Source organism: Rhodofomes roseus (assembly GCF_022264815.1).
Source record: "Rhodofomes roseus strain CIRM-BRFM 1785 chromosome Unknown C8Q71scaffold_2, whole genome shotgun sequence".
NCBI lineage: Eukaryota > Fungi > Basidiomycota > Agaricomycetes > Polyporales > Fomitopsidaceae > Rhodofomes > Rhodofomes roseus.
The window spans coordinates 1,370,110-1,391,299 of NW_025952958.1; the positions used below are offsets into that span (position 1 = coordinate 1,370,110).

The 21,190-nt window shown below is 55.7% G+C and overlaps 8 protein-coding genes across 8 annotated transcripts; 3 read left to right on the forward strand and 5 right to left on the reverse strand.

Annotated features, from left to right (window-relative positions):
- Window positions 1-65: 65 nt before the first annotated feature.
- Window positions 66-1,419, forward strand: C8Q71DRAFT_734846 (beta-lactamase-like protein). The gene is made up of 5 exons (XM_047922428.1): window positions 66-447; window positions 506-511; window positions 575-687; window positions 745-1,122; window positions 1,174-1,419. Exons 1-5 carry the CDS (start codon window positions 175-177, stop codon window positions 1,247-1,249), a joined length of 846 nt encoding a protein of 281 aa, XP_047783894.1. The 5' UTR covers window positions 66-174; the 3' UTR covers window positions 1,250-1,419.
- On the reverse strand, window positions 1,420-2,736 carry C8Q71DRAFT_734851 (SFT2-domain-containing protein). Its single transcript, XM_047922429.1, has 7 exons — window positions 2,328-2,736; window positions 2,187-2,260; window positions 2,073-2,128; window positions 1,994-2,014; window positions 1,849-1,938; window positions 1,779-1,791; window positions 1,420-1,717 (listed from the first exon to the last, which is right to left on the reverse strand). The coding sequence occupies exons 1-7, from the start codon at window positions 2,456-2,458 to the stop codon at window positions 1,623-1,625; spliced, it is 480 nt and encodes a 159-aa protein (XP_047783895.1). The 5' UTR covers window positions 2,459-2,736; the 3' UTR covers window positions 1,420-1,622.
- A 16-nt stretch (window positions 2,737-2,752) lies between these two features.
- Window positions 2,753-7,989, reverse strand: C8Q71DRAFT_224221 (uncharacterized protein). The gene is made up of 11 exons (XM_047917120.1): window positions 7,369-7,989; window positions 6,441-7,187; window positions 6,215-6,384; window positions 5,725-6,167; window positions 4,609-5,671; window positions 4,314-4,552; window positions 4,004-4,258; window positions 3,459-3,950; window positions 3,306-3,401; window positions 3,017-3,248; window positions 2,753-2,943 (listed from the first exon to the last, which is right to left on the reverse strand). Exons 1-10 carry the CDS (start codon window positions 7,890-7,892, stop codon window positions 3,090-3,092), a joined length of 4,188 nt encoding a protein of 1,395 aa, XP_047783896.1. The 5' UTR covers window positions 7,893-7,989; the 3' UTR covers window positions 2,753-2,943; window positions 3,017-3,089.
- A 3,470-nt stretch (window positions 7,990-11,459) lies between these two features.
- Window positions 11,460-13,153, reverse strand: C8Q71DRAFT_734860 (rab-protein geranylgeranyltransferase). Its single transcript, XM_047922430.1, has 9 exons — window positions 13,055-13,153; window positions 12,896-13,006; window positions 12,703-12,830; window positions 12,423-12,646; window positions 12,172-12,366; window positions 12,025-12,108; window positions 11,901-11,975; window positions 11,687-11,848; window positions 11,460-11,633 (listed from the first exon to the last, which is right to left on the reverse strand). The coding sequence occupies exons 1-9, from the start codon at window positions 13,055-13,057 to the stop codon at window positions 11,608-11,610; spliced, it is 1,008 nt and encodes a 335-aa protein (XP_047783897.1). The 5' UTR covers window positions 13,058-13,153; the 3' UTR covers window positions 11,460-11,607.
- A 67-nt stretch (window positions 13,154-13,220) lies between these two features.
- Window positions 13,221-16,706, forward strand: C8Q71DRAFT_224386 (protein prenylyltransferase). The gene is made up of 8 exons (XM_047917122.1): window positions 13,221-13,868; window positions 13,920-14,969; window positions 15,027-15,268; window positions 15,318-15,396; window positions 15,446-15,646; window positions 15,698-15,784; window positions 15,838-16,023; window positions 16,075-16,706. Exons 1-8 carry the CDS (start codon window positions 13,293-13,295, stop codon window positions 16,612-16,614), a joined length of 2,961 nt encoding a protein of 986 aa, XP_047783898.1. The 5' UTR covers window positions 13,221-13,292; the 3' UTR covers window positions 16,615-16,706.
- Window positions 16,640-17,614, reverse strand: C8Q71DRAFT_224381 (uncharacterized protein). The gene is made up of 5 exons (XM_047917121.1): window positions 17,576-17,614; window positions 17,289-17,522; window positions 17,119-17,230; window positions 16,936-17,065; window positions 16,640-16,883 (listed from the first exon to the last, which is right to left on the reverse strand). Exons 2-5 carry the CDS (start codon window positions 17,519-17,521, stop codon window positions 16,666-16,668), a joined length of 693 nt encoding a protein of 230 aa, XP_047783899.1. The 5' UTR covers window position 17,522; window positions 17,576-17,614; the 3' UTR covers window positions 16,640-16,665.
- Window positions 17,615-17,683: 69 nt separating this feature from the next.
- C8Q71DRAFT_734864 (WD40 repeat-like protein) lies at window positions 17,684-19,749 on the forward strand. Its single transcript, XM_047922431.1, has 9 exons — window positions 17,684-17,777; window positions 17,837-17,977; window positions 18,031-18,150; window positions 18,203-18,226; window positions 18,289-18,404; window positions 18,459-18,727; window positions 18,783-19,139; window positions 19,198-19,586; window positions 19,653-19,749. Exons 1-8 carry the CDS (start codon window positions 17,718-17,720, stop codon window positions 19,341-19,343), a joined length of 1,233 nt encoding a protein of 410 aa, XP_047783900.1. The 5' UTR covers window positions 17,684-17,717; the 3' UTR covers window positions 19,344-19,586; window positions 19,653-19,749.
- C8Q71DRAFT_224428 (2-nitropropane dioxygenase) lies at window positions 19,412-21,132 on the reverse strand. The gene is made up of 9 exons (XM_047917123.1): window positions 20,932-21,132; window positions 20,823-20,873; window positions 20,620-20,771; window positions 20,424-20,563; window positions 19,968-20,372; window positions 19,810-19,913; window positions 19,728-19,759; window positions 19,653-19,675; window positions 19,412-19,586 (listed from the first exon to the last, which is right to left on the reverse strand). Exons 1-9 carry the CDS (start codon window positions 21,005-21,007, stop codon window positions 19,493-19,495), a joined length of 1,077 nt encoding a protein of 358 aa, XP_047783901.1. The 5' UTR covers window positions 21,008-21,132; the 3' UTR covers window positions 19,412-19,492.
- Window positions 21,133-21,190: the final 58 nt, after the last annotated feature.

Consider the following 21,190-nt stretch of genomic DNA (forward strand, 5'->3'; position numbering starts at 1 on the left):
CATCTGTGCTGCTATGAACAGACTGTTTGCAGACATCCAGCGCCAGGCAAGATGTTGCAAAGAGGGCGCGGGTAGCTGGAAGCAGGAGGAGGACGAGGACGAGGACGAGCTGTGGCTGAGCTGACGAACAACGGAACGACAGGCGCCTGCGACCCAGACGTGGCTTGGTCACTCATGATCCTCGCCCGCCCTCTTCGCTCACTGATCCGCCCCCGTCCTCTCGCCCGGCCCTTCTCTGCGTCGTCCACACCCAGAATGCAGGTCGTTCCAGTCCCCGTGCGCGACGACAACTACGCGTACCTACTCATCGATACCGCCACAAACAAGGCCGCTGCGGTCGATCCGTATGACGTCCCAAAGGTGCAGGCCGCCGCTGAGAAGGCCGGCGTCCAGATCGTCGCGAACATCACTACCCACCACCATTATGACCACAGCGGCGGGAACAAGGTGTGTCTCGCAAAGCTCTCATAGTCGCCTGAATTGAATGGCCGGACGCCGCACCCAGGCATTCGTACGTACACATGTATGACGTCCGAACCACTCAGCACTCAGGTGCGCTCGCGGCGCGTTACAGGCTTCCGCCTTCCCCGACGCGCCCATCTACGGCGGCAGCGACAAAGTCCCCGCTCTGACGCAGCTCGTCAAGGACAAGGACGAGTTCAAGGTCGGCGACGGGATCAGCGTCCGGTGCGCGCTCCGCCGGTGGACTGACAATCCGTACCAGTGCTGACCGCATCCTGGCAGGTGCCTCGCCACACCCTGCCACACACAGGACTCGATCTGCTACTATGTCACCTCATCCGCGTCGTCCCACCCCGGCGGCGTGTTCACCGGCGACACGCTGTTCGTCGCGGGGTGCGGCCGCTTCTTCGAGGGCACAGGCGAGGAGATGCACCGCGCGCTCACCTACCTCGGCACGCTCCCCGACCAGACGGTGGTGTACAACGGCCACGAGTATACTGCAGGGAATCTTGCATTCGCAAAGTCCGTCGACCCAGACAACACCGCGCTCAAGCGGCTCGCAGAGATTGTGGAGGCAAATAAGATTGTGACCGGCCTTACGACCATTGGCGACGAGAAGGAATGGAACCCGTTCGCACGTCTGCAGAGCGCACCGGTGAAGTGAGTGTCCTCGGCTCCATTGTGTATCTGCGTGACCTGATCCATGTGCAGGAGCGCTACCGGGAAGTCTGACGACAGCGCCATCATGGATGAGCTGAGGAACATGAAGAACAGCTTCCGTGGCTAAGTGTGACGTCCATGAATCGCTACCGTTTGTGGTTCAAGATCTAGGCAGGGAGATGGGCATTGCGGAGGCATTCGATACTAACTGTACTCGTATGTGGCGTCACTCTCAAGTGTACAAGTATATGCAACGCAAAGTGGTTTGATAGCATCGACCTTTGCAATTGTTTGACTAAGACCAATGGCAGCGCTCGTGTCGCGCACGATCCCAGACGCGACGCCTAATAAATAGACTCCAGCCCAAACGAAGCGTCCATAGACCCTACAATCAGCAAGCGTACTTTTCCATCGTACAGACATCGAACCGAAATATGTGCTTCCCCGGCAGGCGTGATTAACAGTACGTAGTGTGCGAGAGCCCGATACCCGATACCCGATCACATCCCGAACACCTTCAGGACGGCTGTGCGTGCGTAGGGGATGTAGGAGAGCGTATACCATGTGAAGGCGAGGTACTCGATGAACACGAAGACTGGGCGGGCGGCGCGGGGGCGTGTCAGCGGGATTACGATGTGCTCGGGAGGGGTGCTTACTTAGACACAGGACCTACGGCGAGGGGCGGGTGAGTAAGCGGTGTTGTACACGGTGGCACGGCAGACGTACATCACTCCCAATCACGAACGCCCCGACGAGAACGAGAACTATTGAGAGCAGGAAGACTATAGTCGCGATCACGCGAACGGGCTTGAACATCTGTTGAAGCAGTCAGCAACCGAGCGGTCGGCGGCTTGCTATTGAACAAACGTACGAGTTTTAGCTGTTTTGCGAACTAATAACGTGCGCTGTGAGTGCGTGTGCGGATAGGAATGTCATAAACGGAGACATACGCCTAATAGGAACCCTGTGGCGATGAGCGACACTACTGTACCCAACACATACAGGACTGCAAACGTTTATAGTCAGACAGACATACTCTGCCCAGAGCGAGCAAGTATACGCACTAGCAAAGGTCACAAGATCCGCAAAGAACAGGAATATAGCACCCAGAAGACTCAGGACGAACCCGACCGCCAGGCTGCGCGCACACAACACGACCCCAGTCAGGCTACACCTTCGCAGCACCGCCGCCCGCGAGCACTCACCAGCCACCAAAGCCATATAGCCGTTGTGTCCTCGAGAGCCCCAGGAAGTGGAACGCGGAGTCGCCCTCGAAGAACTGCGTCTCCGGGATGGTGCCGCCGACGGTATCAAGGTTAAACCACCCTTTCGACATGTCGTCCGCAGTCTGAGAGGTTCGGAGTCGTTACAAGGACGTGGGGAGGATCAAGAAACAGCTGGAGTAGTGTACTTAGGCTCTTCGTAGATGGCACCAGGCCGGTGGGACGCGTTCACGGAGACAGACGCAATGTGGTCGGTGAGGATGTCGCAGCACGGCTGCTGCTTTCCACGTGGCTAGCGCGTCTCAGCACCGCACGCAGCGGTCGTGACGCGCTGGTGGCGGCAGGCCAGACCAAGTCGAGCTGGCAATTCTCGCTGTCTGGTCACTCGTACTGCACGGCACACGACGTCTATACGCGATAGATGATGCAAGAAATGTGTATTTTCTCGTCAAGATCGTGATGATCATGTCAAATGTCAACGCTACAGGATTTTCGACGGTTTACAGCTGGAGAGCACAGAACCCAAGACGGAATTGCAAGATTCATGACGGGCGTAAAGAGGTCATAGCAAAACTCGTTTGCATGTCGTGAAGCAAAACTAGAGCGCGTGGGCGTAGCGGAGTCGACGGTAGAGCGGACTGTCATAGCGAGCACGCATATTCCTAACTTACTTTCATGCGCAGCATTGAGGTTTAGGGAGAGCGAAGAGAGAGCATTGGCGGCGGATGGTCAACATGAGCATGTTTACAGCGGCTTGCGGCTGAGGATGTCCTGGATTTCGGAGATAGTGCGGGTCGCTTCGATTGGCGGACCGGGGATGATACTGAGGCGCGACTTCGTCGTGTTCAGCATCTGCTGGACACTCGGCAGTACGCGCGCGACGTAAGGGGAGATGAGAGGATCCTAAGACACGGAGGTTAGTTAGAATTAATTCAACAGTGACGAGCCACATCGACGAACCGAGGAGTTCAGCGTCGACGACGCGCGCTGCAGCCACCACATGGAGATCTTGAAGGACTCGTCGAGGGGCGACGTCTCGCCGACGATCCCCGATAGCTGCAGAATGACGAACGTGTCAATGACTGGCGCTGTATCATGAAAGCGAGCACGTACCCTGTGCACAAGAGTGAGCACGACGGCCTGCGACAACGGTCCAGGTCCCTTGAGCGGCATGATGACATCAGGGTTCGACCGTGCGAGGAGCTCACGGAGCTGACGAATGTCCTGCGTGCCCAGCACAGCAAGGTACGTGTCGTCCCACTCCTCAGTCTGTGTCGGTGGACTCGTTCGCAGCGGCTGCTGAGGCAGCGGTGGCGGGGCGGTCGGGTGGGACGCCTGCGGCGCCGCGATGGGATGGCTGAACCACGGCTGGTGCATGGGCGCGGGCTGCATCTGCGACTGCTGGAAGGGCCCGTGTTGACCAGCGTACGGTGGCTGAGGTACAGTAGCAGGCATTGACTGCTGTCGGAGAAGTTGCGACAGACCCTGGCTTTGGTTCGCGGTCCCACTCGGTGACGTCCGACTGGGAGCCACTGAGTTGTGAGTGAGCAGTCTCATCTGCTCGGCCAGGGATCGGACGGTCTGATCGAGTTCACGAATCATGCCCTAGCATACTGGTCAGCCTCCGTATTGCATCACAACGAAGGAGCGTCCCTTACCTCCTGACTCCGGAACGCTGCTTCCTGCCAGCCCTTGACGTCCTGCTTGAGGCCCATGATTTCATTATGGATCTCACGCGACAACTCTTGATGCATCATGTTGGACTGCTGCTGGTATACCTGAATCAAGTTCTTTGTAACGGTCTCCTTCACCTGCCTCTCGATGACAGGGCTGACGGCGTTGGAGACGTTACGTGCAATCTGCGAGGAGATCTCAGGGCGCAAGAGCATCCTCTCGATTTCAGTGGGAAGGTTCTGTCAAGTGCTGCGGTGAGCGCGACGCCGGAAGGTAGGTAATGAATGAACTGACCTGCTTGAATGATTCCGATAGTCCCTTTGAAATCTGATTGCCGAGCGCAGCCTTGACCTCAGTCTTCGTGATGTTCTCGAGGGATGGCAGCACCGAGTTCTGGACTTCGTTCTTGACGGCCATCTCGACGACGCGCTGCGTGTTCTTGCTCAGCTCGGTAGAGATCAACTTCAGGATCTTCTCCTGGCGCGCGAAGTCCTCCGCCTGTTCGTGAGCTCGGGCATCCTCGAGGCGTTGGTCTGTAGAGGAATCCATTCAGTACGGATAAGTGGTGGTACGAAGGAGAAAGGCTTACGTTGCTTGTCAAGCTCCTTTCCGATCAGTCGCCCGATACGGGTGTGAAGGTTCTCCTCCACCTTCCGCATTTCTTTCGTGAGCGCAACGCCGAGCGGAGAGTCGCCAATGACGGTGGGATCGTTGCCACGTGCTTTACCCTCTTTCTCCTTGCCCTCGTTGTCCTTCTCTTTGTCCTTCCACCCTACGTTCTTGCCCTTTGCGATCTTACCCTTCGGCTCTTGGAGACGCCCGGACTCGTCACGACTATGCTCGCCCTCGACATCCTCCGACGGTGGCGTCGGACGCCTCGGTGCGATGTTCATGAACTGTGGCGGAGGAGCAGCCTGGGCCAGCGAACCGCCGGTCAAAAGCGGAGGGATACCCGGGCGCTGTGCCTTGGCTTCACCTACCGGCAGCTGCGGAGGCAGATAGGCTGGGAATCTAGCCGGGGCGGCCGCCAAGGCAGAACTGAACCACTCGCTACGGATGAGCACCTGGTCGACACCACTCGCGTGCACAGAGAATGCGACAAGAGCCAGTTCCCCAGGAGGGACCTTAGCCGCGTTGCAAGCGGCCAGTCCTTCTTCACCGGTAGGATCAGCATCTGCGGTAAGAATGACGAAGTGGATGGTCGGACGCGGTCCTCCAAACTCCAACACTTGATCGAAGTACGCGCCCCTGCCGATGTCCTCGCCGACAGGAGAGGGCGCAGAGTTGTCGAAGGCGACCTTCAGCGCAATCAGACTGTCCCGGCGGTTGTTGGCGACCCACAAGGTCTGAATGCGCGAGTCATAGCTGACATGGCCGAACATGTCCGGATCCTCCTGGACACTGTTCACGAACTTCACGGTCGACAGGACGTGCCTGCCCATGATTGATAGGAGCTGGAAGACGGTGCCGTTCTTGCGGCCGATGACAACACCGTTCTCAACGAAGGTCAATGAAGACGGCGTGTCGTCGCCACGGACCCTGTGGGACCAGAAAGGCAACCGGTCGTTGATGTTCCACATCGTCAGGGTGGAATCCTCCGATATGGTCGCAAGGGCCGACCGCGGAATATCGAAGTCAATCGCAACGATAGGCTAGACGTCACAGTGTCAACGGCCGGGAGCTTCCGTCGAAGAAATATACTCACAGACGTGACCGAGAACGTCTGCGCCACACGGTGCAGTTCGCCCTGAGTGATCGGCTCACCGTTGAACGCGTGGGCAGCGTCTGCAATGTTGATGAGGTAGACCGTCTTCTCGGACGCAACGGCGACCAAGTCCGGCTCCTGCGGATGCCACTTGACCGCGTGGAGAGAATCTACGTCTGTGGGCTCAACGCAGAGCATGATCGCACCCCTGGAGTGATATAATAAGTCAGCAACCACAGGTGGACTGGCAGGCACGGCATACGGGACGTCATCAGTGATTACTTCAGGCAACTCCCACACGACGAAACCACCGTCAGACGTCACTCCTGCTAGACGGTTGCCGTGAACAGACATGTCGCTCACGGCTGCCTGGGGCGGGAACGGCGGGGGGAGCTGTAACAGTGTACGGTCTCCACTTGAGCGGGAGATGACGCGGACACGACCTTCTCAGCGGTCAGTACAGCTAACGATGAATTGCGATTGTACTAACCCTTGGTCATGGCGTATGCGACCCAGTGCGTCGCTCCAATGGTAGAGCCAGGTAGGAACGTTGCATCGACCTTGACGAGTGCGATGGCCGTCGTCTTCACAGCGTCACGAGGAGCCTGAATTTCTTCCAGAGGCTGCGCTACGTCAAAGACGATACTCTGTGCCTGCGAACTAACGGTGATAACCAATGTAAGCGACAGCTAGATGACGAACGGTGATCGACATGCCTCGGGCTACTGGTGTTCTTGTTCTTGGGAGCACCACGGCTCCTGCCTTCAGATCCGCTGTTCCTGTACCCAGAACCGGACGCAGGAAGAGCGGGCCCATACACAGGACCCACAGGCGACTCGGCAGAACGACGTTGCTGCTGACGCACCTGGGCCTGCTGCTTCGGCGGCGACAGGCGAGGAGGCGATGGCGCATGTGCTGGTTGGGGAGGAAGTGGACGAGACGCACGCGTCTGCGCAGGCTCCGCCTGCGGCGTGAACTCCTCGCTGGGAGTATATGGGCCGTATACAGACATCTGTTGTACAGGCGCAGGCTGGGGTACCGGCCCCCTCGTGAGCTGCTCCATTAGATTCTCTACAGACTTTCGCTTGGGATCGATAGTCAAACTTGGGAAGGAAAATTCCTCAGAATTGCTCGGCATGCCGGATGATTGAGGCGGCGGCGGCGGCTTGCGCTTGCTGCCAGAAGATGTGTTCGCCAACGCCTCGAATGGCGAAACAAAGGCCTCGAATTGAGATTTACGGGCGGGCGACGGAGCGCGTTGGTCGTGAGCAGGAGGGGGACCCAGCATGTCGGACGTCGGCGGAGCGTACATGTTCGACGAAGGTTCGGGGGGTGCGATGTCACCGACGTCGTGACGAGGTCCCGCCTCAGATGTGTTTGCTACGTATGATGGCGAAGGAACAGACGTAGTAGGCGCAATGCTGGGGTAAAGGGGTTCAGGGTAGTTGTACTGCGGGGCGTTTCTATGAAGAAAATAACGACGAAGGTTAGAAACGAGGCTCAGATCGAAGAAGTTCCACCGCATTGCTGCGACACAGCGCCAGGGAGCAGCGTGCCAATCGTGCTAGGAGGCTGCCGATCGCACAGATGGCACGCCCTCGCGAGTCGACGGCGCCACACAGAAGGGTGAATTTTAGTACTCACCCTGACATGAGCTGCTCCAGCAACAACTTGCCCTGAGACTCGTTCGAAGTCATACCACTCCTCGGGGCCGAGCCAGGAGGCGTCGGCACTTGCTGAGGCGGAGGGGGAGCGCCAGGGGCTGCTCCTTGGACATTAGGCGGTCCCGACACTGTACTTCCTAGCAGAGACAGAAGAGCGTTTTGCCTCTCAGTGGCCTGGTTGCTCGGGCCCGACATAGAGGAAGAAATAGAGCCAGCATTCACAGAAGCCGGGGTGGCATGGCCCGAATTCGCCTCCTGCGGACCAGCATAGATATTGGAACCGTTATGACTTGGCTGCGGACTGACATGAGAGTTAGAGGGCGCGTTCAACGTTTGGAACAGGTTATCGAGGTGAGCCGTGGACGAGGCGGGCGGAGGTTCACGGTAAGAAGGGGCCGGGGAAACGTGCGGGTCGTTCACCTGCGACAGGGACGCCTGAAAGGACTGGTGAGGCGGGGGTGAAGGACCTCGTGAAAAGACGTTATCTCTTGTGTTGGCGTCCATGATGTGCGTTCCGCAGGGGCCTGCAGAACGGAGAGAGATCGAGAGAGGAGGAAAGATGTCGGACCCGTTGGGCGTTCACAGTCTTACACAACGCGCTCGATGCCTCATTGCCAACATGAGGACGCGCGGCAATTGCCGATGACGCCTAAGTTAAGACCCCACAGGCCAGAGTCCTGCCTCGCTCTCTCGCCCCATCACCATGAGTCCGCGAGCTATCAGCAGCGCGATGCATACATGCCACAGCAGGACTCCCGCATGGGATGTGGCCGACACGGGCGTGATGGTGGAACATATACCGCGGCATCTCGAGCCGCCTCGGATCCTGCTCACTCTGAACCTCAGTAGCCAGGCATTGTGGCTGAGTTCCGAAGAAAGCCACGACGAGACACCTCGCAGAGTCGCACGAACTGAACGGAGAGGAGCCGAGGATGCCACGGTCGTACCATCTTGAAGCGCGCGATCAATAGCAGGTGGGCTTTGGGTGGGCTCAGACCAATGTTTGCCTCGCTGTACTACGCACTATGCTTCTGCGAATAACCCTGGAACGAGGCGTGCATGTCAAATACGACTGCAGACCCCCATAAGGACATAGCGTGGTCACGGCAGATACAGATACGGGTCCGCACCGCTTGATAATAAACTGGACGACGTCGTACGAAGCCCGTCGAATCATGATCATACTATGTGCATAAGATGCCCGTTTGCAGCCTATCCCAGAGACGGAGCGCCGCCAGGCAGTGGATGCCAGTCGTCTACGGAGAACGAATACCAAATACGGGAGCACAGATACAGCATTGAACCCGTGCATGGTACTTCTGGATCCGTAATCATGGTATCCTGGATCCGTCATGAACGTTTGAACAGCCACAGCGAGCTTGAGATCGAACATCATTGATAGAGTACAAGACGCATAAGATGTTGGCCACTATACGCAGCACGTCCAGCTAGTATTCTTGATCGTGTAAAGACCTACGCTGTAGTCGCCCCGGTGTGGGACGCTACGAACGGAAAGCGGCGGGCAGATGCATGCTTGGCTAAGGGCTTCCCCTATGACAGTGTATCCGTGGAGCAGGCACCGCGGAAGATAGCTTGAGGACCACGCTCGGATACGAGTTCCTTCGAAGACTCGAGAGCGGCCCTGTAACCGTGAGGCGGCTGAACCTGGAGCACCGCAACTGATAGTGAGTGCCTGATAGTGATTTGGGTGGGGAGATGAGGGCCATCCCCATCCCCGTGGGGACGCAGAGCACTCAGTACCGGCGTCCGAGCTGACCACGCGACCCAAGCGATGTTCTATTACGAGTGAGAATAGCTGGCCGTCCCGGGTATGGTGGTTCGCGGGGTCATCTTGGGTTTTCTGCACACTTACGCCAGTCTAGTTTAGCTAGTTGAACGTCGAAGGAGCTCAGCGCATGATCCGGAAGTGCAAGGGCAGCGTACTCAGCTGCAGATCAGTCCAAATTCCAGATCCGCGGTGGTGTGAACAGCGCGGCAGCGGTAGCGAACCAATTGGCCCCAGTGTCTTCGCTTCGACATCTTCGAGACCCATTAATGCATCGGGACTAAGAGATTGATTTGGGGCAGTTCCGCAGTGGTGCCGCGTGTTCTACAATGCGAAGGGTCAGTTCAGTGGTCTGGAGAATGTCACTACAAAGTTTAGCGATGATCATGAACATGGCTGGTAACCGACCGGACATTCCTGCACGGCCATTCCCAGGGACAAGCTACCGACACATGGAACGACTCTTAAGGCAGTCAGCAAAGAACAAGAGAACCCGCGAAGTTCGAGACACAATAGAGCACAAACGCATCGGCCCATGTCGTAACCTGGATGGGCGGGGTAGAGCAGCCTCCGAGCCACCCAATCGGCGTAAAGGATTTCTTGTGAATGAAATCAAACCCAACCTGGGTGACGCAGCAGAGTCAATTGTGCCTTTGCGCAGCATCTGACTGGATGCGATCCTGGATCCTGATCAGGGTCTCCGAGGCATTTACGCTGGCGATCGTCAACTGAGGCATTTTCTGAACGCTGTACCGAACGCGGTCCCTGATGAGCAGTTAGAGATTTTGGGAAGCCAAGACGCTGCGTCGACTGTATTCCCGGGTACGATACGCCACCGACGGGATAACGATAAGATTAAATCAGACCCTTCAGCCCCGTCAAACGCTGTCAGAGTACAGACTTACTGAGGTCGGGCATGAGGACGTATGCTGGACATCCGAGTCGGTACGGAAGTGCCGCAGACACACGGTCGCGTCTTCCAAATTTTGCACCAAAGGATGAGAACTGAAGACGTGGATAACATCGGTACAACTCACGATCCGCCCACCGGAGGACGATGGAACTTGTACAACATCTAGACTTGTCGAGCATTGGACAAGAATAACAGGGAAGTGCGCATAGCAGAATTCCCTCAGGACATGCGACCTAGAGTGCAGAAGTGTGGTGGACGTGACGCGTCTCCCCGAAGAACGGTTGATTCGTGTTGAATTACTGTAGCAAATCTTAATGTGAGTCGCATCGAACAGCAAAGCAATCAGGGCAATTAAGAGTCTCACTGTTCGTCGGCAAGTTGTTGCCCCAATAGATAATCTGTACGAAGTGCGCAAAATTGGTAGGACCTCGATTGCATTGCAGTGAGGCAGGCATTTGGCACACAGGCCGCCCTTCAACTATTTCACATCCTCACGCTTATGGGTATGGAGCACCAGGTATCGCGTACGATGTGGGTGATGAATCATGCTACTGACATCGAACGTGGATGCCGTCTGCGTCCTATGGATAACGAGGCGTCTGAGCTTCCACCTGACCGGCTTGACCATACAGCAGCGTCAGGAATATCGGTCGCTAGTCGCTAGGAGCCGGGGGTCGGACAGCTGCGCGGTGGTAGAACGGCGTCAATACACAGGGGTGGAGCAACATCTGCACACGCACCCCCGATAGCCTCCAGGACGACCAAGGGCAACCACAGCAACCAGGTCGCCTCGATGCGGATGAATTGGGACGAGATTCTGGAAGCAGTAGCTTGGCTACCGTCTGGCGGCTAGCTACAACGGGTCATCTGCATTGCATCTGCATGATCACTGATCTGGATGCTCGTGCGGCGCCACACGTGTCCGGCCGATGGAAGAGATATAAAAGAGGCCTTCATTCACCGTGTCTCTCCAGTCTCAGACTACCTAACGCACCTCGCAAACACACCTTCGCCTCACAGCACCACCACCACCACCTCTACAATGTTCACCGTAAGTAACACCATTATCCCTCCACTCGAACGAAAGGCTCACTGAGATATCTGCAGAACGTCGCCGTCCCCGTCAACGCCGCCAACTGCGGCCAGAGCAGCTGCAGCTGCGGCGACGCGTATGTCCCAGTCACACTCACGACGTGATATGCATGCTCACTCCCTGACAGCTGCCAGTGCAAGCCCAACGAGTGCAAGTGCTGAACGCCTTGCCGTTCGATCCTGTCGCACTAGTCGTTCCTGTCCCCCCTCCGCGACAAGACGTTGGGAAACACGGGCAGTTATCGCTTAGTACATCATGTAACAGTTTGGCGATGGGAGCAAGGGGGAAAAAGCAATTGTTGTATCACCATTGGAAGCAGTAGTCGCCGTGAGCGAGTCTGAGCGAGTGCGCCTGCAATATCTGTGACGCCTCGAGAGACAGACCGCAGCTTGGACACCGATGAATTGCTGGTCGATCAGGGAATCTATCAGTTGATCTTCTTCACGTCTGCAGCTGGCATATGCCGTAAGGACGACTTTCTAGTAGAACTCTTCCAATGGGCTTACCCAGGTCCTCGTATCTCTGCCGGCGGTTCGGATCGATATCTTGTAACCCAGTCAGCAATCGTAGACATTCTTGAGTCAACGATAGCCGATCCGCCTCGCTGAGTTGTCGCGCGTGGTGCCGCAGCAGGAGTCGCTTGTAGAACACGAGCGATTCCATGCACCCTGCGCGTCGACATTGGTCAGTGAGCGCTCTCGAATGTCCTCGTGTTCTTACATTTGCTGTCCGGCTGTTCATCCAGGAGCTCTTGGATAGAAGCAATCTCCCTCTGCAGAATGTCATAAGCGTTGCCTAGAGCTCGCATCAGAAGTGCTCTTCGACACGGACATGTTACGCGCACCAGCTCCAACCAGCCACCGATGATAGATCCAGACGCTCTGGTCGCCAGGGTCAGTATACATTGCATTCTTCACGAGGTCGAATTCTATCACACAATATCGTGAGACCATTGTCAGTGAACCTACGGCTGCTACAGATAGCAACACACCTTCCTCCTTCGATTTATGCGGGTCCAGTTGGCCACCTTCCCAAAGAGACGTTAGGACTTTGGAACGTTGGTGCCACGCGCTGAAGTTCGAGAAGTTGGCCTCAATCTTCCGCGTGGTGTAGACCAACTCAGCCTGAGCCGGACGCTTCATAGGCATGTTCGCCAGAACGTAACGCCGGTAGTTCCATGCATGAACTCCGAGGCTATTAGCTGGGTACCTTCCAACACAACGGCAACTAGTAGTGACTCACAGTTTCGCGCGTCTGCGTCAAGCATCTTCTCTACTACGTACAGCTCCTTGTTCCAGATTGTCTTACGCCAACCGTCGAGGTCGGTGTCTGACGGTCCGTCAGGAATGTTGGCCAGGCACCAGCGACGGTGATTCCAGATCCCATATACTTTCGGATGCTGCTTCAATAACGAGGTGGTGACGGAGAGCTCATCTCCGATGCGATCGTGCACCTCCGAAGGCGAACTACAGAGCAAGGCAATAGGTATGTTTCTGACCGCAACGAGAGATCAGGAACTGACCTATTCGGAAATATACTGTTAATCAGGATGTCTCTTCTATAATTCCACACGGTGTAGAATTCAGCATTCGCATGAAGCACACGGGTCGTTAGGTCGAAGGCGTCCTTGCTCCAGTCTCCGGCGTTCCTCTGCGTGTACATCGAACCACGGAGACATCAGTAGGACATTCTTGTCAAGCTGCCAACGCGCATGCCTTCGCTAGTACGTCGTCATTCAGACTGAGGTATTCCTTCAGCTTGGCTTGTTCCTTCTGCTTCTTGGCCTCGAGAGCCTCCCGTGAGTAGCGGACTCGTTTGACACCGTGCTACGGCAGCGTGAGCCAGATGCCTAGGATCCATCAGTCACTGCGTACCATCTCGAACGACTGATCCGCGCAGCTGGAATGTGGTTAAGCTCGTCGAAATGCAATGGCTGCGGTATGTAACAGTACACGGTTGGACGCGCTTTGGACGCGCACGCCGTGGGAAAACTTGACTTCACCGTCTGCGCGTCTGCGCGCTCGAACGCGACAAGGGTGACCTGCTTGCGGTCCTCACTCCGCCGTGCACCGTCCGCCACATACGAGCCCTCCATCCTGCACTCTGCCTACCATGCCTGCGCTCGTCACGAACACTCCTTCACTGGAGTCGCTCACGTCTACATTCCCTCTCACAGTCCCTGTCCCAATTCCTACGAGCAATGCTGATCTAATCTCGACGAAGGACATTGTCCGGGAGGAGGACCTCCTGCGGAATCCATTCTCCTTCCGGCATTGGTGGACCGCGATACAAAACACAAAGGAAGCCTCAGCTGCGTCTCTCAAGACAGAGGGGCCCTTAGACCTTAGCCCGGAGGTCGCTGCATTGCTCGGTCCTCTCGCCTCGCCGACCTCTCGCAAGTCGCTGCAGCGTTTGACGTACCTGTATGAGGCTGCTCTCGTCAACTTCCCGACTTCCTTCAAGCTATGGAAGTCATACTTACAAACCCGAATGACATACGTCCTGGGCAAACTCGTGGTCAAAAAGAGGGCTGGTGGTCGGAAGAAGCTTCCTGAGATGAGGGAGGCGTTAGAGGATGAGAAGGAGGACATGGAGAAGTGGGAGGGTGGCCTTGACGGGGTTGTGGGGTGGGAGGAGTGGAAGGCTTTGGTTGCAACGTTTGAACGTGCTCTTATGTGGCTACCCAAAGTATGTCAACCCAATGAATCCACAAAGTTCGTCTACCTGACAGCGAAATAGATGCCTCGAATCTGGCTGCTATACCTTTCGATCTTCAACCATCCATTCTGCCCTCCTCTCCTCTCGCACACGCACGCTCGACGTACGTACGACCGTGCTCTTCGAACACTACCGCCTTCCCTGCATGCCCGGGTATGGGCACGCTACCTCCTCTGGGCAGAGAGCAAAGGCGGTACCACAACCGTTGCTGTATACCGACGGTACCTCGCTGTCGACCCCAGCATCACGGAGCGATACACTGCGCTCTTGCTCTCAGAGAACAATCCGGATCCCCGGCCTCTCGATGCTGCGAAGCTGCTGTTGTCTTTGGCACGAAAGGCAGCAAGAGGCGAGTACACCAGTCCAGAAGGCAAGAGCCCATATCAGCTACTGGGGGACTTCCTGGATGTCGTGGAGCAGCATGCTGAAGAGGTCGGTATGGATGTTGATGCCACCGTCGAGTCGCATGAAGCGCATGCCAAGGCAGAAGAGGAGCAACAGTCATCGACCGTCCCTACGGAGCCTGCATCCGTAGACGGCCAACTGATTCGGTTCGCGGGTCCTGCTGTGGCAGTCGGCTCTGACGGAAAGACGCCTCTACCACCATACGACGAGGATGAGGATCCTATAAGACCAAGAAAGCTCAACATTGAGCGCATCGTGCATAAGGACGGACTGGAGTTCTACAAAGACCAAGCGGGGCGGCTGTGGACGGGTCTAGCGACGTACTGGATCAAGCGTGGCGAATTCGATCGCGCGAAGTTGACTTTTGAGAACGGCATCGCGTCCGTTCTGACTATCCGCGACTTCACGCAAATATTCGATGCGTACGCGGAGTTCTCGGAGAGTCTCATTAGTGCTCTCATGGAGAGCTTGGCCGACCCAGACGAGGATGAGGACGAAGAGGATGTCAAAGAGACGGAGGCGGAGCTAGACACGAAGATGAAGGAGTTCGAGGAGCTCATGGATCGGAGACCATTCTTGGTCAATGATGTGCTCCTTAGGAGGAATTCCAACGACACTCAAGAGTGGGAGAAGAGGGTGGCCCTCTGGGGAACAAACGACGAGAAGGTAGGTTTCGCGAGGAGGTATACGTGCTTCGCAAAAGCTGAATACATGTGATCTCAGGTGGCTGAGACGTACGGCCAAGCTCTCTCGACCGTCAACCCCAAGAGAGCCACTGCCAACTTCCATCGGCTATTCATCAACTTTGCGAAGTTCTACGAGGAAGGCGGTACAACCGGGGAGGCCGAGAAAGACCTCGACAGTGCTCGCAAGGTCCTCGAGAAGGCTACGAAGGTGAATTTCAAGGCCGTCGACGAGCTCGCCGAGGTATGGTGCGAATGGGCCGAGATGGAAATTCGTCATGAGTGAGTAGTGAGTGGTGATCAAGAGTTCGGATGTTGACTCCGTTGTTAGGAACTACGATGAAGCCATCCGGGTCATGCAACGCGCAGCAGCGATACCAAAGAACACGAAGATCAACTACCACGACCATGTAAGACGCTCTTCGCTATCTATGTGTGTTTGATACTCACGCAGCGCAGTCGCTATCCGTCCAAGTGCGGTTGTTCAAGTCTCTCAAACTTTGGTCCTTCTATGTCGACCTCGAGGAGTCGCTCGGAACAGTAGAGTCGACGAAGGCAGTGTACGACAAGATCCTCGAACTGCGTATAGCAAACGCGCAAATCATTATCAACTACGCCGCATTCCTTGAGGAGAACAAGTACTACGAGGAGAGCTTCAAGGTACGTCGGGCCTGAAAGAAGCCTGCGTCAAGCCACTAATGCTTGTGTCAGGTATACGAAAGGGGTACCGAGCTGTTCACGTTCCCAGTCTCGTTCGAGATTTGGAACATTTACCTCGCCAAGTTCATCAAGCGATACGTAGGTCATATACATCCAACCCGCAGTAATAGTAACTAAACGACCGAACGTAGGGCGAGACGAAGATAGAGCGTGCGAGAGATCTCTTCGAACAGGCGCTGGAGAAGTGCCCGCCGAAGTCGTGCAAACCGATATTCCTGATGTACGCTGCGTACGAAGAGGACCACGGGCTAGCGAAGCGAGCCATGTCCATCTACGATCGGGCCACACGAGTCATACAGGACGAGGACAAGTTCGAGGTACGTCTGCTGCATCCACGCCAAGAATTCCAGCTGATCTGGATATGCTAGCTGTTCACTGTCTACATCGCCAAAGCCACAGCCAACTTCGGTCTTCCCGCTACGCGACCAATATACGAGCGAGCATTGGAAGTACTGCCGGACAAGCAAACAGCGGAGATGTGTCTGCGCTTCGCCGCCATGGAGCGGAAGCTTGGCGAGATCGACCGTGCGCGTGCCATCTACGCCCACGCCTCGCAATTCTGCGACCCAAGAGTCAATCCCAAGTTCTGGGCGGAGTGGAATAGTTTCGAAATCGAGACAGGGTCCGAAGATACGTTCCGCGAAATGCTCCGGATTAAGCGGAGTGTCCAAGCCCAGTTCAACACGGAAGCGTCCTACTTGGCTGCACAGATGGCGACGAAGGAAGGGCAGAGTGATGCCGTTGATGAATCGGCCGTCCCGGCAGACCCAATGGCACAAGCCGAGCGACAAGCTGGCAAGGGTCCCGCATTTGTATCCGCGAAAAGCAATCCCGTCCGCCAGGAGTCGGAGGCACCACCGGCCACCGGCAACGCGGACGAGATTCAAATTGACGACGACGATCTGTAGTGTTTTGTGCTCTGCCCGTGTGTATCGCTGTTGTAGTGTAGTGTCTTCGATTTATTTTGGACCGTTCCAACGGTCGATCTCTGCTGCACACAGGTCTTCCCATTCTGTCTCCCAGCTATGATCTTCGAGGTACGGTTGAGCGGCCCATTCTGCTAATGCCTGTCGTGACGCTTCGAAGGTGGCGTCATGACTTCGCAGGACGCGGGCGAGTTCCTCGTGCATCAACAGAGAACGATGGTAAGGCGCAAGAATGTCGGGGATGGCCGTCACTGTTGAGACGCAATGTGAGATATTGCAGACACAGAACAATCATTGACGTACCAAACTTCTCTAATGACCAAGACACCCATAAGGGCTCCTGGACAAATCGCCAACCTTTTGTTTTGTGTGCTTCGACGAGTACACCTTCTAGGTTGTCGATGATGATGTTCATCCTCTGGAACTGCTTCTTCTGTGTGACTTCGCTTAGCGAATGTATTAATAGTCGGGAACCCCTTTGCTTACGAGCTTCTCTATTGCGACGCTGAGGTTCACAATGTCGTCTTCCATGGCAGATAGTGTCTCTCCCACAAGATGTCTGTTGGGCTGTGTCGATCGTTCGCTGGCGAGAACATTGCTAAAAGAGCACTTGGAGTGAGTGCGATTGTCGGTTATCACAGCGTCTTTGAGCTTACTCTAGATCCGTCCTTGCATCTACAAGGGATTTTACAGCCTTCAATCCATCGAAAATCACGATGTCTTCCCATGTATCGGTCACAGTTCGCATTTCCTGTAGTAGCGTGCGAACTTTCCGATGATATGTTGATTCTGCAAGCCTGGAAGGCGAGGACGGTGTTGTGGGTTCTTTTGCCCTGACAGGGGAGGATGTCGGTGTAGAGGGTCCTTTGAAAGACGCAAGACGGCTCATGCTTTAATGCATATTAGAGGATCCCTGTCTGTGAGGATTATTGGCGATACTTACTTACATGGGACCGATTTTGAGGTGAAGGGAATGTATGAGATCGAGATCTAGCCAGCGTCTATGAAGATGCTTGGTAGAAAATCCAAATTGGGAACTCGTTCAACTTGTAACCACACTGCTGGCACGACCTGACGATCGCAACATGGAAGCATCGGATTCCTCCAATCTGTTCAGATCGGAAGCTGAGCTGGTGCTACAGGAAGTATGTGCGATTAGCTATGCGCAGATGAATCCTGAGCTTGAGTATGAGGATGTCCGAAGTCACGCAAGCAGAAAGCAGAAAGAATCAAGACCCTCGGGTCACCCATAGAAACACCTGGGAAGGCTCTCGGAATTGAAATACGCGGCAATGCCGCATGGATTGCAGAGAACACTGGAATCGCCCGGGTACTCGACCTCGAGGTTCGTTCAATATATCCTTTGCGCTCGGGAGCTGGCTGAATTCCCGATAATAGACAGGCAAGACCCTGCACTTATTCCGAGGACACTCGGCACCAGTGACATGTCTAGCATTCTTTACTGGTCAATTTACCTCTGGATCTGGAGATGTCATGGTTACTGGCTCATGGGATAAGGTAATGAGTTTGTCTGGACATCTTCGTGCCTCACTAATCAAATCCGCGGTAGACCATCAAATTGTGGAACACCGACGTATGTTCACACTGGTTGCAAGGACATTTTCCGAGATTGACGGTCTCTTTTGATCTACGCAGACGAAGGAGTTGATTTCCTCGACCGCGGCACATTCGGACTTCGTCAAAGCGGTGTTAACGATACCTTCTCTGCGATTGCTAGTGTCGAGCGGCTCCGACCAGATCGTCAGGTTATGGTAGGTTCATCATGGAGCCTATTGTCAGAAACTTCAGTTCACGCATTTCAATAGGGATCTATCCACGTACCATGACGGCAAGCCGCTGCAATCCGTCGGATCCATCTCTGCACACACGCGTCCCGTAGAAGCGTTGGCCTTCCGCACCGTCTCCGACAAATCCATCGTGTTGTACACCGCGGATACAATGGGACTCATCAGGGTTTGGGATGTGTCCAAGGAAAACAACTCGGATCGTTGGCAAATCACGGAGCAAGAGATGTTCGACTATCACCGCACGGGAATCAATGAGTTGTTGTATGGGCAGGGCCAGCTCTGGACAGGTATGGAAGGTCATCAATCGGCCATATTCAACTCGCTCACGAACTGCCACTCTAGCATCCACGGATGAGACGGTGCAGATTCACCCACACCCCGCGCCGGCGAAACCTCTGAAGCTGGCTCCACCCATAACGCACCCGACTGCGGTCAAGGCGTTCCTCCCCCTCTCCCTGACTTTCCTCGCAGAGCCATACTTGCTCACCGGAGCAGGCGGCGTCATCCGAGTATATGACGTCTCCACGCTCGAAGAGCCAGAGCTCATTCGCGAGCTCGACGCACACTGGCACGATCTGACAGCGTTACGCCTGTGGATGCGGACGTCGCCGGTCGAGGGCACCGCAGGACAGCTCAAGGTTGAACCCTGGATCGTGAGCACCAGTCTTGACGGAACGATCAGGAAATGGAGATTGAGCGGTGCGTTGCATTCGCGGCCTCCGTCGCAGCAGAGTCCTGACGACCTTACGCCCTTCAGAGTTACTGAATCCTGCTCCACCGGCGCCCGTAGTGGCTACCCCCGAACCTGAGCTGGAAAAGACGTCTAGCACGGCGGCCCCACCTACCTTCCAGATGTCAGAAGAGGAGGAGCGTGAACTTGCAGAGCTCATGGAAGAGGATTGATTTGCGGCATCTAGCACACCACGTCCAATCGATGCCCACAGTGCTTCGTGATATCCTAGATTTCTACAAGCTTAGAGAAAAGCCGGAACCCAGTGTACAATATACTGATGTCCACCATGTCTGAACGGAGCTTTGTGGTGGCTCCCAGATTACAGCTTTGCTTGTGCTATGACTTGGTCGACGCTCATCAGGCTCGTCGCCCTCTGGAGGCTTGTTGCAGCCGTCGAAACCATTTCATCAACACTAGGTCAAGATGAATCAGTAAGGTGCAAGAGCAGTCGCTTCAGGCAAGCCGTGAAACACACTCACATCGCTTTCGCTGGCTTGACGTCCTAAGATCACGCACTTCAGCATCCGAGACGCGTGATAGTTGACGACACTCACCTTGATCGATGCAGCTACTTTGCCCATGAGCCCTGTTCAATATGTTAGTCGAATGAACATACAATTGGAATAGATGCCATACATGAGCGACTCTCAATCATGCGCTCAGGGTGCTGCCCAACGTCTACTTCATGCGGAATCTTCCCTTCGGCGGTGAGAGCATCAATCTCTGCTTGCCGGCCGTCCCTGCAACAGGAGGAAATCAGAACTCCTGCGAACAAGCGGCACATACGGACGCACCAGCTAGCCACATAGGCCGTCCTCCGCACACTCATCGGCCGGCCAGAGTAGATGAGGGTACGGACGACATCATCATAACCAGCGCTGACGACTTGCTGCTTGTGTATCGGGGGCGCACCCGCCTCTTCACTCGCCACGAACCTCGTCCCGACCCACACCCCGGAGGCACCATACGAGAGCGCGGCAGCAAGGCCGCGGCCATCTGCGATGCCGCCTGCGGCAATGACGATGATCGGCTTGCCGGTGAGTGGGCTCTTCTTGTCTTTGCAGATGTCGACCACGGCGGGGATGAGGATGGAGAAAGGCGTGTCGCCGGTGTGTCCGCCGCCCTCGCCGCCTTGGGCGCAGATCATGTCGACGCCTTGTGCGAGTGCCTTCTCCACATGCTTCGGATGGCCAATCATGCTGGCCCTTAGTGTCAGTCCAAGCTCAGTAAGGTGCAGAACTAGTGATTACTTCATGACCAAGATGCCGGCTGCATGCAGCTTGTCGACCATGTCCTTCGGGGGAACACCCACAGCGCAGACGAACAACGAAGCCTTGCTCTTGATAATGATGTCCGTGAGCACGGGCAGCTGGCCCTTGGTGTAGTCGTACTGAGAGGCACGTCAGTGAGTTACAACTCATACGAACCTGATTGCGACATGCGTACATTCGTTTTCCTTGCGTTCCCTCCGACCTGCGGCAGCGCTAGGTCTATACCGAACGGTGCATCTTTGTCCTCGAGCTCGGCCTTCAAGTCGTCTATCATCCCCTGCAGCACCTTCGGGCTAGCATGAATGCCTCCGATGACACCAATGCCTCCTGCAGAGACGTCACACCAAACACAAGGCTGACTAGCATCATAGACCATACCTGCGTTCGTGACCGCCGCCGCGAGCTTAGGACCAGCTGCGACGTTCATGCCTATAGTACGGAAGAATTCATCAAGTAGAAAGAGCTAGAGGCACCCGAGGGACTTCACCTGCTAGCATGATTGGATGGTTTAGCTTGAATTGTTTTGTGAGCGGAGTGCTGAAGACAGGCGGAGAGGACGGCATGCTGAACAGTTCGGGCGGTGCAAACGAGGATAGGATGAGTCTCTGAAGAAGGTTGAACAAGCCCCAGTGTACTGCGACGATCTAGCAGAGCCCCCGATGGTCAAAGCTGGTACGAGGAGAGGTGTCGCTTTCCTAGATGTTATACACCCGGAGTATCCGCTGGACAGGTCATGGGACAGGCAA